General features: G+C 37.4%; 1 protein-coding gene across 3 annotated transcripts in view; it reads left to right on the top strand.

Annotated features, from left to right (window-relative positions):
- Window positions 1-18742, top strand: part of BBS9 (Bardet-Biedl syndrome 9) — a 345480-nt gene that overhangs the window by 158338 nt on the left and 168400 nt on the right. For all 3 annotated transcript variants that reach the window (XM_068405604.1, XM_068405603.1, XM_068405605.1), the window contains one exon: window positions 16905-17087. In XM_068405604.1, the coding sequence (XP_068261705.1) occupies window positions 16905-17087 (183 nt within the window). The remainder of the gene's footprint in view (window positions 1-16904; window positions 17088-18742) is intronic.

Genomic DNA, 18742 nt, shown 5'->3' with positions numbered 1-18742 from the left:
AAATCAATTTTATTTTTTATAATTGGACAATATTTAATTTTTTACAGATTTACTATGGAACTGTGGAACAAAAATCCATGTTTTTAGATTTGTGAAAAAAATGAGACCATGAAGTTTGACCTGCATATACTGTATTTAAGAAATTTACTTAATTTTACAGTGCTCAGGACATACTAGAAAAGATGACTGCAGGATACAATAATTTTTTTCCCCAACTTGTGGCTCATTTTACCCTAATGTTAACCACATCAGTGAGACTTTCTGAAGCAATAACTTTCTAATGAACATATTAGCCATTTTGTGTATAACATGGCACATAAGCGCTGTTGGCCCTCAGTTACCAGGGGCACGTGAGGTGTATTCTAAACTGTAGTTTTTGAGTTTTACTCGTTAATACTTTTGTTTGTTATAGAATAGGTGCGTATTGTAGTTGAGTCTACAGTGTACAGTATTCTGTTTCAAAACTTGCTTGCTCTGTGAATTCATTGTACTGTTGCCTGTGATAGAACTTCAGGTTCAAACAGAGAATAACCATTTTTACAGTATTCTAAAATCACTTGCCTATCTCACAAAATACTGTTTACCTGTAACTTTTTTAATATTAGGAATATGTCTTATCTGTGGCACAGAAAATGGAAAACAACTTAAAATAACTTCAATACAGTATGGTGTTTACATGCTGTCCTTGTTTATATGTCAATTAAAGTAGTGGCATTTTGTTTTCCGTGGATGGGCCCCCAAGGGTCCAAACAACAAGTCTTGCATCAATCCTTTCTTAAACATGAAGCTTTAACCACCTGAGCCCCAAATTACAGAATCACAGAATCAGTCAGGTTGGAAGAGACCTCTGGGATCATCGAGTCCAACCATTGCCCTGACACCACCATGTCAACTAGACCATGGCACTAAGTGCCATGTCCAGTCTTTTCTTAAACACATCCAGAGATGGTGACTCCACCACCTCCCTGGGCAGCCCCTTCCAATGTCTAATGACCCTTTCTGAGAAGAAATGCTTCCTAATGTCCAACCTGAACCTCCCCTGGCGAAGCTTGAGGCTGTGTCCTCTTCTCCTATCGCTAGTTGCCTGGGAGAAGAGGCCAACTCCCACTCCACTACAACCTCCCTTCAGGTAGTTGTAGACTGCAATAAGGTCACCTCTGAGCCTCCTCTTCTCCAGGCTAAACAACCCCAGCTCCCTCGGCTGTTCCTCATAGGTCAGACCCTCCAGACCCTTCACCAGCTTGGTCGCCCTCCTCTGGACTCACTCCAACACCTCAACATCTTAAATAAAGGGTACTTGTTTGCTTTGGGTTTATGTTGATTGTTTTTAAACTGTATTTTGTGTTTTAAACAGAAGTGTGTGGTATATAGACTTAGGTTGGAATGGCTTATTTCAATGAGAAATATTTGTAACAGTTCCTAGGTAAAGCTTTAGTTTACTGATAGCCAGAATTATTTAACTTCTGAACTGTGTAGATCATGAATCCAAAACCAAATGTACTAAAATTTTGTTCTTAAGGGAACTAAAATGTCTGTCGTTAATTTGTCTATGAACCACTTCCTTGGCTGCTTTTGCAGATTTAAAACATGTTACTATTCATAGTGAGGGAAAGTGTTGGGAATTTTGTCTCTTTAATATTGTGCTACTATACAGAAGAAAAAGTTGTGGTGAATACCAGTATGTGACATGCTTTGAACTGTTCACTTCTATTCTCCTTTTCCAATTTACCCTGGATGTTATGCTTTTGCTGTTAGGTGAAGACCTGACTCTGAGAATTCATGCCTTGATCTGTACGCACCTCAAGACACCTGTTGTCCTTCAAGGGTACATTGAAGAGAAGTGGATAAAGGGAGGAAGGGTAGACTTCTGTGGTTATTTACAGGAGATGGATTGTCCCAGTCAAACAGGAGTTGTGGAAAATGGAACCTAACTATATTGTGGATAGCTTTGTATTTGATCGTAAGGAATTATTTGAGGTGTCTTCGTGTCCAGAACAGAAGGGCTGGTAAGTGGTGTGATGTAGTCAGTGCTCTGTTCTCTTGCCTTAAGTGGCTGTTACAGGCTTAGAGTAGTGCCAAGTGACCTGACAGTCTTGGGAGTAGCTTTATTTTTTGCTACAGAAAAAAGCAATGATAGCTGCTTTCTGGATGCATACTTTTGAAGAAGAGTGAGATTTTCAGAAACACATAACTTAGGGTTGCAGGTTATTAATGTATTTTGGAAACTACTTCACCTACTTTGGCTCTTTGTGTTGGCAGTTCAGTCATTCTACTGAGATGAGGAATGCTAATTAAGTGACTTGGAGACTGTAATGTACAGTTGCTGTAAAGTGATAGTTAAAGCTTTGTCAACTGAGCATGTACAGAAGGAGTCAACCGCTAGCTGAGGAAACCTCAGTGTGTGTGTGTGTAGTTATCCTTGTCTGTGATGTGAGAAAGAACCGGTGCCTTTAACTGAAAGACTTCCCTGTAGGAAGTAATGGAAATGTCTCCGAATGATAATGAAAGGCTGGAAATAGCCCTCATGTAGAACTAACAAAGTGTGTCTGTGTAGGAAATTACCAATATATCCATTACAAAATGGGTTACTACGCTTTGTTTATTTGTAAACATAAAAAATTCAAACAAGATCCTTCAATGCTCAGTGCAGTGTTAAGTTACTATTTTCAACATGTTCCCTTGAATTCAGTACTTCAGTTTTAATGGAAATTTGAAAAATCATTCTGATCACATGAAATTGGCTGTTCTCTGTATTTTACTTTTGTCTTGAAGTATTGTGAACACTGGGGAAAAGTTGCCATTCATAAGCATATACGCTGCAAAAATTTTAGTCTTATAGACTGTCTCATTAATACATAAGGGATGATCACTAACTTATGCCTACAAATGCTGTATAAGGACAGCTGATATTGTAAAAATTAAAACTTGTAACGTCTTCCAGCTTTTATAGTTGCTTTTAAGGAAGAAGAAAGATAAACTGTATAGAGGAGGGAGAAATTTTAAGGGAGTCCTAATGTGCATTATGGTGAGGAATACATTTATACTGGAGTACTTAAGCATATAGCAACATCTTGCTTAAAATTTGTTATTCAGTTGCTTATGTCAAAGTTAAGGCAAAGGCATTTATTGATAATGAAGATTGACTCTAATGAGATGAAATTGTCCTTTGATACTATTTCTTACATGTTTTATTACAGTATTTACTCCTAAAGATCATCTATGCATATCTCTCGAATAGGTGGGGTTTGCTTTGTTATGTTATGGGTGACATTCACAAAAGCAGTTTTCATCTAGAGAAGCTAGAATTCCTCTGTAGTCAATGGAGAGAGAGAAGGGTCTTCTGGAGTCAAAGGCACTGAAAATTAGATACCTTCTATGGTTTAAAAAAAAGGCAATCATCCCTCCACGGTTTATAAAGGAAATTAAGGGAAACGAGCCAGCTCATCTTAGAATTTGTCTTTGTGGATCTCACAATCACAGAATCAACCAGGTTGGAAGAGACCTCAGGGATCATCGAGTCCAACCGCTGCCCCTACACCACCCTGTCAACTAGACCATGGCACTAAGTGCCATGTCCAGTCTTTTCTTAAACACATCCAGAGATGGTGACTCCACCTGTTTTAAACAGCTATGTTCTTGTATTTGCTCCAAAAGCAAGCAAGGCTCTACATCTTCCTGGGTCTTCATAGTTTCTGTCTGTGAGGATGGCAGACATTTCTTCCTCCGGTTCCTTTAACGGTAAACTTTGCAATGGAGTTCTTTCCTTTGGGAAATGATCTTTCTTTTATATTTTCCCCTAGGAATTTTCCATTTAGAAAAGAACATAATGTTTGGTTCATATTCTCATTGCACAGCGGGTTTTCTTTAGTACTTCTTCCCACAGGAATGGTGCTCAGTAATTCTCTCCAGTCCTGTCGTTAACAACATGCCAGCTGTCGTCTTTCTTACATGATTGATGGTGCTCAGTAAGTTAGTTCTACACCTGATATGAGGTTTTATCTATTTTTATATATTTTCATCATTAATTTTTGACAAGTGGTTCAGCATCACTCTGAGGGAGTTGCTTACATGAAACCTGTCGATGCAGTCTGAGTTCAGCTCTGTGCACTGGCAAAGTGAATCCCAAATGCCATCCTTCCCTATGGGCTCCTAAGCAGACTCCGAGGCATTTTTGGTAACAGTGGAGGCAAGTGCTGGAGATGGTCCTGAAAAAGGTATGAACATGAGTGAAAGTAGACGAATGTTTTTTCCTTAGGTTCCTACCATTTTATTAATGTTAAATTCTGCCATCGTTCATAGTGAATGCTTTTTTTTTTTCCCCCAGCAGATGCTAAAGGAAGAGATGGTTGCTACTCTTTCAGAGGATGTAACTGTATAATACTTAGGTCTTGTTTCTGAGCTCCACCAACTTGAAACATCAAAGTTAATTTGTTCTGATATTTGGCCAATTTATTTAGTCATCCCTCTAGACAAAACGTTTATCTGGATTTTTGGTCTGCAGTGTGGCTAGAATGTATGCTACCCAGATGTGTTTTCCTAACTTTGATGCAACAGAATAAAGCAAACATAAATACCCTTTTGAATACATCTTGTTATGACCAGCAATGGTTGAAACTAAGTTAAAACTATTAGATTTGACTGAACAAGGGGATGAACTTCAGCTGTATTACATCAGGGGAACAAGACAAGTGTTTAAATTGAGCTTTTTTCTGAAAGGAAAATCTTCTCTTGTCAGAAAGCCTATCTCAGCCAAAATCAGTAAAAGCATTTGTTACTAATTTAGTGGGATGTGTTTGCATGTGGTTATATACTAGCATTGAAAAATGAGCTCTTTCCTGCTCTACATAATTGAGGGTACTATTTGTTAATCCAAATATTATGCAGTAGGACTATCCCTAAACTTCTGCTCAGACAATGAGATTTTTCTAGATTTAAAACAGAGAAAGTTACAAGGTTAATTACCACATTTCAGACACTGAAGCATACCTGACACTTGCTGTCTCTTTCCTCTGCTCCCCCACTTCTAGCAAGCCCCAGTGGGAATCTTAGTCTACGTCAGCAGGACTTAAAGACCTTAGACATCTTGTCCTATGTCCTCCATAGATATAGCTGCCTGTTAGAATAAAGGAGAAGTCAAGAAAGGGGGGTTGGACTAGATGAACTTTAAAGGTCCCTTCCAACCCAAACTATTCTGTGATTCTATGAATGAGATGTTTGCATGGAAAGCTACAATATAAGAGAGAGGTTCTCCTCCCCCTCTACTCTGCCCTGGTGAGGCCGCATCTGGAATATTGTGTCCAGTTCTGGGCCCCTCAGTTCCTGTTAGAATAAAGGAGAAGTCAAGAAAGGGGGGTTGGACTAGATGAACTTTAAAGGTCCCTTCCAACCCAAACTATTCTGTGATTCTATGAATGAGATGTTTGCATGGAAAGCTACAATATAAGAGAGAGGTTCTCCTCCCCCTCTACTCTGCCCTGCTGAGGCTGCATCTGGAATATTGTGTCCAGTTCTGGGCCCCTCAGTTCAAGAAGGACAGGGAACTGCTAGAGAGAGTCCAGCGCAGAGCCACGAAGATGATTAAGGGAGTGGAACATCTCCCTTATGAGGAGAGGCTGAGGGAGCTGGGTCTCTTTAGGTTGGAGAAGAGGAGACTGAGGGGTGACCTCATTAATGTTTATAAATATGTAAAGGGCAAGTGTCATGAGGATGGAGCCAGGCTCTTCTCAGTGACATCCCTTGACAGGACAAGGGGCAACGGGTGCAAGCTGGAACACAGGAGGTTCCACATAAATAAGAGGAAAAACTTCTTTACAGTGAGGGTGACTGAACACTGGCACAGGCTGCCCAGAGAGGTTGTGGAGTCTCCTTCTCTGGAGACATTCAAAACCCGCCTGGACGCGTTCCTGTGTGACATGATCTTAGGTAATCCTGCCCCGGCAGGGGGATTGGACTAGATGATCTTTCGAGGTCCCTTCCAATCCCTAACATTCTGTGATTCTGTAATATAAATGCATTAATTCTTGTGCATTTGAGGGTAGGCTCTTTAACACTTTTTTTCCTTCATGGAAAAAATGGCTTTCTTCTAGGAAGTAGAGTTCAACTGAACTTTGAATCTTTTTGAGTGTGCCTCCAAAGCCTTTTTGAAGGTGGAGATTGTTTACCCTTTAACTCCATGTGGCCTGAGCTGTCTTGCTTTTCTGTCAGCATACCAGGGTACGTAGATAGTGAGGAAAGGTCAAAAATGTGTGTATCTCAAAAATTTGCAAGTTTGCTACACAGTCGTTCCTTCAGTAGATAATTGGTAGTAAATATATTGGAATAAGTTTATTTAATCTGTTTGTTAGCTCTTCTATGTTTTCATTTTTTTTAAGAAAAAGAACAACAATGTGGGATACGAGCGGAGTTAGCAGTTGCTCTACTGATAGTAGGGAAAAAGTCATATTTCCAAAGACATGGGTAAAGGACTTTTGCCTATACTGCCAATTTTGAACTGTTTTTTCATGACAGTTCTCAAAGGCTAAGAGGTTATAAGTGCATCGTTACATAATGTGTTTTGAAATGAATGTTAGAAAACCATATAACTTCAGATATATTTAGAAGTGCTGCAAGAGAACAACATAGAATGTTATGATTAATGATAAAGCCCCAATCCTGTAAATATGTATGTGCATATATAATGTGGGCATTTACTTTATTGGACACCAATCATATTACTTCATCAGAATAATCCTGTGATAAAAAAATGTTTACACACTAAAATAATTACTAGTTTTGCAGCTGGTCTTATTTTGAACATAAGATGAACCAGTTTGGGGGACAAACATTTGCTTATTTTGGTTTTATTTTTTTATTTCTGCTTAAGTTCCAGCTCTTACATTTAACTGGCAGAATGCACTGCCTGAGTTTATTGTGTGGCTAGGGCAGGTGTGTGTGTGTAAAGAAAACTGCACCTGATTCTGTTCCTGTGGGCTTTGTGCTTGTGAATTAGGGTATTTCAGGTGGGAATTTTCTTAATTTCTCAGTTTGAGAGAAGAGTGTTAGAAGGTGCAGTTCCAGGTGTGCAGAAGAATGAATATCATTGGCCATTATCTGCAGCACAACAAATTCAGTGACCTAAAAATATATGTTCTTTTGATCACCACCTGAAGAGTTGCCATTGAATACGCTGTAATGTTACTTCAGGGGGTTCCTTTTTTGTTTTCTTTTTCTATTGATGGAGGGTCCTAGGCAGGGATGGGATAAGCTCTTTGCTTCTTCATTTTTAGGTTAAGTAAGTCCACCTGCTGTGTGACTTGGCAGTGGGATATTTTTGATCTATCAATACTTGTCTCGCTCCCATAAAATGAAATCTACATCACTGAAAATAATCGCACCTGTATGGCAGTAACTGTTGGCAGAGAAGTCGAATATCGTATGAGGTAGGATGCAGCTCAAATTTGTAAAGTTGATTTGCTGGGTAGTGTTATGGAGCAAGCATTATTGTGGTCCTTCATCTGCAGAGGAACGCAAGAGTCTACTTTGAAATTTACTGCCGTGGCACCTTGCCTGAACAATGAATTTTTACTTTCACTAAATGACTCTTTTGAAACCATCTTTCTTTTTTTTTGCTAGTAAATCCAGTAAAACCTAGTGAACCCCAATCTCTTTACTGAATTCTCTTCAAGTTTTATACAGACTGTGTTTTTGACTGAGTTTTATAAACCCTGCATTTCATCATGATGTTCCTTTGTTTTGAAATGGTTGTCTCTTTCAGAACAAAAAATAGAAGAAAATACGGAAAACTTGTAATTGAAAGACAAGGTATTCAAGCAAGCAAATCATATGTTTTGTGACCTTTGCACTTTGACTTGAGAAGCCCATTTTATTTCAAATGTATTGGCACATGTTCTCAAGATTTTACTAATAGAGAAATTCTATGAAATGTCTCAAAATAGAAAAGTAATTTTAATGAGATGTCCTGAAATTACTGTTGTAGTTAAGTTTGAGCTTCTAATTAGTCTGCCATCCTTTTTCTTTGATTGCTATGTTTAGAATTTGTTTCCAGATTGTCTTATTTTAATTTAATCATTCTGAGTCTTACTGTTACTCCCAGAGACTGTGTTAGCAACCACAATGTTTTCTAATCACTTAAAATTATATACTGGCTGAACCTGAATGGGGAGTTCTGGAAATTTCTTCAGGTGGTTCAGTATAAAGCAGAAGTGCCAAAATCGCAAGTGGGATTGGGTGGGCAAATTTAATGGCTTGGAATTTAGCTTGGAACTTCACTGTCTTGACTGGCTTGCTGATTTGTTTCATATTGTTACTTTTGTTGTTAAAGGTGTTGGAATAGAATTTGCTGGAATCGCTTTGTGTTCATCTGTAGAGATGGAAAAATATCTATATTATGTGTTAGTTGGATTTTTTATTAACCTTTTTAAGAAGTGTTTGTCAACATGTTTATTGTTTTTCATTATTATAATAAAATACAAATATGAGATGAGCCTGATTTAGGAGATGTGTTTTACTGTGTACTTTCTGGGATCAATGTTTTGTGGATTTATTATAGATTTCTAAAACTACACTCATCACCTGATATCTAACATGCTACAAATGCCTTTTTCCCCCTTAGGTGCATGTGACTGATCACACTGAGTAGTGATCTTTAGTAGGATGAAATCCTTCATTTACTGAATCAGTGCAGCATTCCCACTGGAGTTAGCAAATCCTTGATTTCTGCCTTTTGAGCTTCACTGTACATAAATGTTTGCAGAAGTAGGATCTAATGGGTCTCTCGATTTCCTGGCCATCCATAGATCCCGTTGGACTGAAATACAATTAGAAATTTGCAGGACAAGGCCCCTGTTATAGTTTTTTAAACTGTTTAAGTTCACAACTTATTTTAATAAACAAAGCATGCAACTTCACTGCTTAAAATTTGTTCCTTGGTTGTGAAATTGTTTTGGTCATCGTTACATGATACCATATATTTGGTGATAGAAACCAAGCTCTCCACCTCTCTGTCTCCATTTAGCTCATGTTTGGCTGTATTTTTGTTATACATTGCTGCCAATTCAACCACAGCTTCACAGTGAAACTCTGTCTTCAATATTCATTGACTATCAGAGATTCTGTGACGTGTCTGTGCGTTATTTAGCACATCCCTATGCTGAAATGAAACTTTTCTTTTGAAGGGGTAAAGGATTCATTGTAACTCACTGGCTTCTTGGGTTTTGTGTAATTTGTAACAGATGTTATTTCACTCAGATAAGCTACTAATTTTGTAACTCCACTTCTAAATTTGGATTTTTATAATGTAGAACTTCTAAATGTATTGGAAAGTATCATATGTATTTTGGAGTACGCTTGTAGCCTTCCTTCAGGAAAAATATTTTTTTTGCCCCATCTTGGTATTTAATAGTCGTACCAAATAACAAGCAGTTACTCACATGCAAAACTGGCTGCAATATTTACTTGTGAATAGGCTATCAAGAGGAGATCGTGTCAGGTATTTAAATAATTTTCTGCTACGTATTCTTCCTGTTGACCATATTAATTTATCTGGCTTCTCAAAAATGCTAAACCTCTTTAAAAAAAACCCAAGCAAATAGAGAAAAGATATTAATCAAGTTAAAATAATTTAACTGTAATCCTTACCACAGATGGAACACCAGAGACAACAGGAATTCTTCTTTTCTGTTACCATGGATTTAAACAAGAAAGCTCAGATAATGATAGGCAGCAGTATAAAACACTAAAATTTGTTTAAATAAAGCCAGTAAACTGGCAACAGTGATGCAGATAAGCAGGTTTTTCCCACTACATTAGTATTGCTGAGACAGAAATGTTTTCAAAAGTGATTTATGCATATGAAGAGCTGCATGTTTATACTTACAGGAATATGAATCTGCTTCCTTTAATGAGTTCGTGACTATTTAAAGTAGAGCTAACCAGGTGGTCTTCATGCTTGGATTTTACTGGCAGAGCTTTTTTAAATACTTAGTCCAGACAAAATAGAAACTTCATACAGAGCAGGGTGACATTGATCTATCAGAGTTTTAGTTTGGGTTTAAATGTATTAACAATCAAGTACTTTTGGATAATGCACTGAAGTGCCTGGGGTTCTAAACCCACTGAATATTTTGCAGTAATTTTCAAAAAAATTTCTAGTTAGAGTATAGTGGTATAGCCAGAAGAGAGACTTGTGAAGACAAAGTAATAGCCTGTTTTCTTATTGAGTGTTCTAAAGAGGAACAATGAAAAGGGTAGAGATATCTTTTTTCCTTTTGGACTGACTGTATTCATACTACTATGGCTCTGTATAGCTGAAATGATAGTTACTTTATCCCAAAAGATTTTCGTATTAACGTCATTGTCACTAGTTCTTAAAATGAAATAAAGCAAATGGTGCAGCGTGACTCTGTGATAATAATCCACTATCACTTTGGTCTGTGGAGGTAAGACACAGCTTTGATATATGGGATGTCTCGAAAGAGGATTCTGAATTTAAACAGTACGTGTATTTGGCTCTTATAGAGTGTGTGAGTTGACTGCCATCTTAACCTGTAATCTGTGTTGTGCTCGTAGGTGATACTGCTTTGTGGCAGATTCCAGTTTAGAAAGGTGCAGTAGAGCTGTTAATGATAATTCTGTCATGGAAATAACATAGAAGAAAACAAAACCACACCACAGCTTCCCTTGCAACCTTGAGTATTTCCTTGATCTGGCAGCTCTAGTTTCCAGAGGCACAGTTTGCTGTAGTAATTGCTTGTGATGATCAATAATTTCACGTGTTTCAAGTGAGGCAATACAATTTCGGGAGGTAGCTGGGTGCATCCAGAGAAAGCGCGGGTTGTCGTGCTGTAACGTCTTTCATCTCTGCTGTCTTCTCAGATTGAGGTCGTGTTGAGCTTAGCTTGAAAGCTGAGCATGTGGTGTCTAGTGAATTGATGCTTTGTTGTCACGGTGGGCCTGTGCCACAGTTTTGAAAGCCGCGGTCGCGGTTAGCGCTGGCCGAGGCGTTCTTGTGAGGGTCAGATCATTGTGGCCTGAGGTACTTAATCCCAACATGCGCTCTCACGGACCCATTGCAGAGCTGTGGGAACATCGCAGCGTTTGGAAGCGCTCCCTTGCGGGAGCGACATGGTTACTCTTTCTGGTGAGGGAGTGTTTGATAAAGATCGCTCTCTGACATGGATATCTCTGCCTGCATTCCATAAAGCTTTAGTCACATGTCAGAAGCTGTGTGCACAGTGGCTGTTGAGTGAGATGGTCTGCACAGGCAATCAGGCTGCTAATCACTGTGGTGTTACTTTGTAAACTACTTTGAGAATTGCCCATAAAAACCCCATAGTTTACTCTCAGAATAAGGGATATTCAGGATTTTATTAATTAAATTTATCGCTTATATTCTCTTACCTGTTTTAAAGGCTTGCTTTGTTGGTGTCCTAGCTTTTGTATGTGTCTGCATGCCATGTGTGCAAGGTAAGCAAAGGGGCTTGTAAGCACAAAAAATGTTACTTCACATGTTCTATGTGAACTAGGATATGTGATGGAGACTTCTTAAAACTACAAAAAACATTCTGTTGGATCTTGTTATAGATTTAGTAACCGAGTTGTATTTCCTTCTCTGAAAGGAGTTGTATTCTCCTTCCCAGTGTGGGAAAGGGTGGAACAGAGTAGTAGTAAATGTCCTGTGAACAAGGAGTAAACAAGCAGTAATCCTAGCATTTCTCAGCTCTCAATTTTTTTCTGCTTTATATATGCATTAAAATCCTGCCTTATGAAGATCTAATTCTTTTTAAAAATAGTTGGATCAATGAAATACCTTGCAATAAATTATTCCATAAGAACGATTGCCAGAAGAGACCTGTGAGCTTGTGATCTCTGTTTTTGCTTGTATAGCTGTGTACAGAATGGCTCTTTTGAAACCAGGTATAAAGGCTTTGATTATGGATTAATTTACTGTGGAGTACATAATAGTCTTGATAATTCATTATCCCTGTGTCCATTTCAGAATAATTAAATTTCTGATGTTATTTTTCACATTTTAAGAAATTTTGCGTAGAAGACTTGCTCCTAAGTGCTATGGATGAAATGTAGAGAGATTCTGTATTCCTTAAATACCAAACTTCAGCTCTCTTTAAACTTGATTTCTGCTAAACATGAAGATACTTCAAATTTACTAGAAGCTGAACCCAGTGTCATAGAACTAGGTGAGAATAAGACTAGTTGGCTAAAGTTTCACCAGTGGTGGACAGTTATGTTTTTCTTGGCTGTTTTTAAAAAAAAAGAAAAACAAATTGTCAGTGACATTTCCTGTTCTCCGTTGTAGAATATGGCATAAAATCTGCAAGAGCCTTCAGTCCCAGTGGTGTTACAGACTCCAAGAAAACATACTACCAGCTCAAAAGAAAGCTCCTTGGAACTTCATACTCATTTCTTGCCCTTTACTTTTTTGAAGTTTTCTTCAACTTCCTAGCCAGCTAATAAGAAAGCATTTTGTACTTTTGGAATTGCATTTGTATTTTTTGTATTATTGGAATAAGCGTGGGAGAGTGACGGTCATTATTGCCCCAAGGAACTTGTCTGAATATACAAGAGTGGGTATGTTGCAAGCCTTTTTCAAGAGGGATTAGTAATTTTGAAGTTATTGCTGGATGCTAAACAATGCCCTAAAAATATCTTTAAGTAAGCACTAATAATGGAGAAATGCGATTGTTTTTAAAACTTGAATCACCATTAGTTGACAGTTTTCAAATGCTTGACATAAGGTCTACTTAGCAATGAAATAAGCATGGAGAGAAATCTTTCTGCTTGAACACTTAAGCCTGAAAACATGAGAAGTGCTCTGTGCTTGGAAATTATTGCAGACAAATCCTGGTAATAGTGTTGAGGGGTGAAGTTCTCAAGATTATAAACACGCTTCTGGGTTTCAGCTCTGCCTTTACAACTGTGAATATGAACTTTAGTAAAAATCTCAAATAGGTTTTTAGGTTAGAGAATAGTTCTTTCTTTTATTTTTGCATGCGTTCAGTAATAACTTAACTGGCCTGTACTTTGCTGTAGGTACGTGTATTGGAACAGAGCAAGAATTTGATCAGAAAAATTTAAACAAAAAAGGATGTAAATGGAAAGCAAATTTTGATCAGTTGTAAAAATACATATTCCATACTGTACTTTGAACCCATCGCAGTACCTCTGAAATCTTTCCTGCATCAGCCACTTTCCTCTTCCATTGCTTTTAGAGAGAAAGTTTGGAAAACTTATTTTTAGTTTTCTTTGTTTGAAAGATATGTGATATTAAAGAAGGAGAAAGAAAAATATTAAATAGGCAATGATAGGTCTTATGCAATATAGATGGACTTTTTACTTTATAGTTTCCAGTTGGTCAGGAATCTTTGTATCTGAGCTACACTTGGGACTGCCAGTTGCAATATATTTTTCCATCTACCCTGCGAAAAAGTGAGACAGGGAGAGATTTCTTTTTTTTATTTATTTTAGATCTGTTTAGAAAGATGATAAAGTAGATCTTACTAAACAGATTGAACAACTACTGTGAGAATTGAAGGTATAGTTGGGAAATTATGGAGGAACCATGACACAGTCTGAAGAGACTAGGATCTCAGTTTGCAAAGGGTGTGGATTCTTTATTTCCCTCAACTATTGTAAAGTACAATTAGAGATAATGTTCAAGTGAAAATAAAATAATTTAACATGTGAATGTCATGTTTTTAGAACTTACTCATCCTTAAATTCTGCAACTGTTTGAATGAAGAACACCAGAATGCTGCTAAAATTTATGGCTGATGTTCTGCGATATGTTTAGAATAATTTTCCTCTGTGAGGAACGATTTGTTTTTTTCCCCTCCTATTAAGTATTTACTGTGGAACCATGCATTGTCAAAAGATCTTTAGTCCCTTCCAGCTGCTTTCTGTGTTGCTTTGGCTTTCAGTTCTCAGCGTATCTCAAAGGGTGCTGTTTTGACCACCTTTTTTCTGTCCGTGGTATGGTCTTTTTTAAAACTACAGTGACTGTGTGTGCCTACATTATCGTATGGTAATTCATACTGTATTATCCTGGATATTCCAGATCTCAGAAACTTATATTAGGTCACTTCTTTGTCTATTAACAGAATAATTAGTACTTAGAAATGTTTTTTTCCGTATTTGGTTTCTCTGCAAGTGTAAAGTGGAACTTGTATATATGCAGTCATGTAAAGATTTAATTGCTATATGTTTCAGTGACCTGCAACACTCAAGGCTGCACCTCTCCTTTAGAAGCTTAGGCCTGTCACTGGTATAATATTTCTCTTGTATTATTGTGTGTTAGAATTGTAGAATTTTGTACTAAAGACAAACTTTTAACAGATGTACTTCTTGGGGTTTTTTATGAAGCTGCTTTCAAAATAGCTTATAGGCTTGGTACATAAGGTATTGTTTGGGAGTACTGGGATATTTGTTTTACATCTATAGCCTATGAAAAAGTGAGCATCTCCTTTGTTCATGGCTATAAAACAGAAAGAAAGCAAATTCTGAAATTAAGGATCCTTAAGGTAGAAGGCCATGTCAGTTACTTCTCTTTATGTGATTTATGCTTCTGAGGTATGCAGTACAGTGTAAGCTGAAATACAGCACAGAGTGAGAGAACCCCCTAGGAATTCGTTAGTGACTCCGTCTGGGGGTCCTTTACCCAGGACACTTTACATTTGTTGTGTAAGTGGGGTTCAGGTAGTTGTCACACAAGTGCAACTGTATTTGCCTGTTTCTTCAGCAAAATTGGTATTAACTGAGCATTATCCATAATAGGATACAGCTAGCTTGCCTTTATTCCAGATTCCAGGAATTCTGAATTTATCCATCACACTATCCCATCCAGTCATGATATTCTAGGAAGTATACTGATGAATGTCATCAGCGTGTTAAATTTATCTTAGCTTATTTTTCTTCCCAAAATTCTCAAATGAATATTGGACAGGAAAAGGATTAGATATTTGAAGGCCCCTGTTAGACTGAGGAGAACATTACTGTTGTTTCTTGTCTCCTCAGAAAGATGAAGCTGTACAGTTCATACAGTTGCTGGGTACAGTGCTCAGATGCAACTGATGCAGGGTACTGCGTAGTGTTACGTTTGTCGTGTAGCTTTGTCACCCAAAACTCCGCTGAAAATAACTGCAATAGGGAACTCCACCTTGTGCAGCACATGAGGCGTGAAGAACATGAGGGCTTTGGTCTGAGCAAGCTGAATGCGGGCACGATTACATCAGGTGACATGTCTGTGATACTCTCCTCTCACCAAAGTATGTTATGTTGGTTTTCATTATTTGGGATTAATTTCTCGCTTTTCCTTCACACGGTTAGCTGGGCTTTTTTTGTTTTGTTACTTGGCTCTGATTTATGTAGTGTTTGGACTCATGAGTGTCCTGTGGTTCTCCATTTTATTTGGAAACGTTACATTTTAAAATCTAAAACAAAAGCTATCAACACGTTTTGTTTGAAATGTTTCGTATTTATAGTTCCCTAAAATTCTGTTTTCTTTATCTTCCCAGTCACATGGGAGCTTGGAGGGAACACACACGTTTCTAATGCCAATGTTGCAGATTAAAAATAGTTTTCCTCCACCAAATGCTAACAGCTGTTTGGCTCTGTTTCCCGGCTGAAGATGCCTCGTATAGTATTTTAATTTTCCTGCTGTTGCCAAATGTTAATGGAACAAGCTCTGCAAGTATGACTCTGTAAATTCTGTTGTAATACTAATTACACTTTAACTGCATTTCTGTGAGGCTTTTGACAACTCCAGTCAAGCACCTATTACCCCATTTTGCAGATAAATAAACAGAAGGAGAAAGTGGTTGAGGGAGGTACTTTGTGTTGATGTAAATGACAATGAAGATAATCAGCGCTGCTGTAAGCCAAGTATTATTCGGGCAGCATGAAGATGTAGTGGCATTCATGAGAACAGGTCTCATAAGTTATGCTGTGCTGGGATAACCCCCTAACCTTTGTTCCTTTCCTTTAGTTGAAGTAATTCAGTGCAAATACCTTGGAAAAATCTCCTCTTGTCGTATTGAAATGACACCAATTGCATATTGAAATTGCTGTCATCTTCACTTTTCACCAGTGATGGAAAATGTCTAAACATCGTATTTCAAGAAAGAAGATGTTTATAGCAATATATTTCAAAATATCAGTTTTTGTAATGGTGTGAGTGGACAGTATTATATACAATGATAAGTTATTTCTGAACTGAGTAGAATATCATATAATAGCTCTTCTGTTTTTCCCCATCTTGAAGTACTCAGCAAAACTATCTTACCGTCTTCGAAGCGGTGAATCTGCCATTTTATTTTACTTTGAAAATTCTTTCATAATGTCTGGCAGTTAAAGTGGTATTGTCTTCGTGTACATTTTGGCATAAAAGCTGAAGCAACTAGTGCAAAACATGGAGAGACCTGAGAGTTAATAAAATAACAGATGGTGGTTATGTTCATGTGGAAATAATTATATACTGCATTTTTAATTGCATAAAATCAATGTAGTGTTTTTCATCAATACAGTAGGCTTGCTGATCATCTAGAGATTAGTGTCTTGTGTGGTATAAACCTGAAAGTTCGTTTGTTATCATGTAATGTGTGATATGATGGGGATTAGTTTCATAATGCCTTAAGAATATGCTCTAGACAGAATCCTTTCTACACTGATTGTACTAGATAAATCCTGTTACCATACGGACTTGAAATTGTTTGAGTATGCAAAGGAAAATCTAGATAATGATAACTCATTTAATACTCTGTGGTTTGTGTTTATGGAAAACAGAATTCCTCAGGATCTTCTAAAGGAAAACAAGAGTGTGCCAAAGGTAATTTCAGTGTTGAGTGTTCACTGATGGTAAAATTATACTTAACAGACATTTGTAATTTTTGCAGGTAATAGCTCTAGCAGATGCAGCAGAAGAAAATCAAGCCAACATGTTCCAGGCATTCACAAAGTTGAAAAGTGCCACCCATCTGGTGATTATGCTGATTAGTCTGTGGCAGAAGCTCAGCACTGATCAAGTTGCTATTCTGGAAGCTACGTTTTTGCCGTTAGCAGAAGAAACACAGGAGCTGGTAAGAATCTGTAAGAGCTGTTCAAAAAATGCTCGTTGACAGAGCTTTAAGCACTTAAATTTATGTATTTCCCCACATACTTTGTTGAAGACTGCCCTTTGAAGTGTTTTAGTAACCTTATTAAGAAGGTGTTTGATGCAAATTACATTGATTTCACAGGAAAGTGAGAAAGTAGTGGAAGATTATAGAATGTTTCATTAGAAGGTGTGGGTGATACAGTTAACTTCTGCTTAATTCTTCCTTATCAAGCGAAGCAGGAGTGTCTCATGGAAGTTTAGCTGGTTTTAGCTTCTGTCCATTTGTTAGCACACAACAGAATAGCCCCAGTTTTTTGAAGACACAAATATAAATGCTATATAATATACATACATGTGTACTCATATGCACACATTCCAATAGAACTATAAAATATATACATGGACACACAATAGTCCAGTATATTTATTCTATTAAGCATTTGCAATACTTTGTCTTCAGTGTTTGCACATTGGTTTATATAGTGGGTGAAAGTTAAAACTGAACTTAAAATAACTAAAGTCAATCTCCAGTTAGTTTCAAGTCCAGCCTTCTTACTGGGTTCTAGAATAAAGTACTTAAAGATAGCATGCCACAGTTAGAAGAGAAATAAACTCTGACATTGATACGTATCAACAGTTTCTTTTAGGTATCTAAACTATAAAGTATACTGCATAACCTTTCACAAATTACTTCTATAGAATAAAAAATAAGAATTATCTAAGTATACATTAATTTTAATTTTCATGCTCTGTACAGGGTGTTTGCAGTGTACAATGAGTCCAGGTTTTGGTACATACTGGGAATACTTAGAATGGTTTGTGGCCATTTAGAAAGCTTGTGCTGGGTTCCAAGTGAATCTAGGATCATCTGCAATTTCTGCCTGGGAGGGAAAAAGTGTTTTGGCTTTTTACATGGTATTGACCCATAGCAGGCAAAGCATAACAGTTTTGTTGAGATTTGTTTTGGATTTTGTCCTCATTTAAACTGAGGAGTATGCATTCCCACGAATGGAATTAGAAGTAAGTTCATATGAATCTCATAAAAGCCCAAAAAACCATTTTTTGCACGACTCGCTTTTATTTTGCCATCAGGAATTGCATTGCTTTGACACATGTTTTGATAAAACATGGTGAAATCTGTTGCGTATCCTGTAATACAGGATATCACTTCAATATATATCTCGATGTGGTTTTGATGTAGTAGGTAACAATATTCCATGTTAAAGCTGTAAGACCTCACATAAATATTGTAAGGATGTACATCCTGCAGAGCAGCCAGGGTGAAGTAACTGGAGGTGGAAATCAAAATGAAACCTTTACAAAATACTGAAATATGTGCCATATTGAAGTTGTTATGGTACCACAGAAATCTGAATGTAATTTAAGGAGAAGTTTAGGCAGGGAAGGGGGAAATCTTCTGACAGACCAATGATCTTTACAGACAGAAGCTCCTAGCTAACATTCAGGTTTCCTTGCAATAAGTTGAGTGGAACTCTGGTGAAAGAAAGTACTCTGAAGAATTTTATGTACTCTTCAAACAATTCTGCACAATGCTTTGTTGTATTTTTATTTGGAGGGAATGTGTTAGAAGACAGTTTGGGTTGTCTACATCTCCAGAACATTTTCTGCCTTGTGAGC

Source organism: Nyctibius grandis, chromosome 7, assembly GCF_013368605.1.
Source record: "Nyctibius grandis isolate bNycGra1 chromosome 7, bNycGra1.pri, whole genome shotgun sequence".
In the NCBI taxonomy this organism is placed as follows: domain Eukaryota; kingdom Metazoa; phylum Chordata; class Aves; order Nyctibiiformes; family Nyctibiidae; genus Nyctibius; species Nyctibius grandis.
The sequence above is the reverse complement of the archived record's forward strand: the minus strand, read 5'-3'. Positions and strand labels throughout refer to the sequence as shown.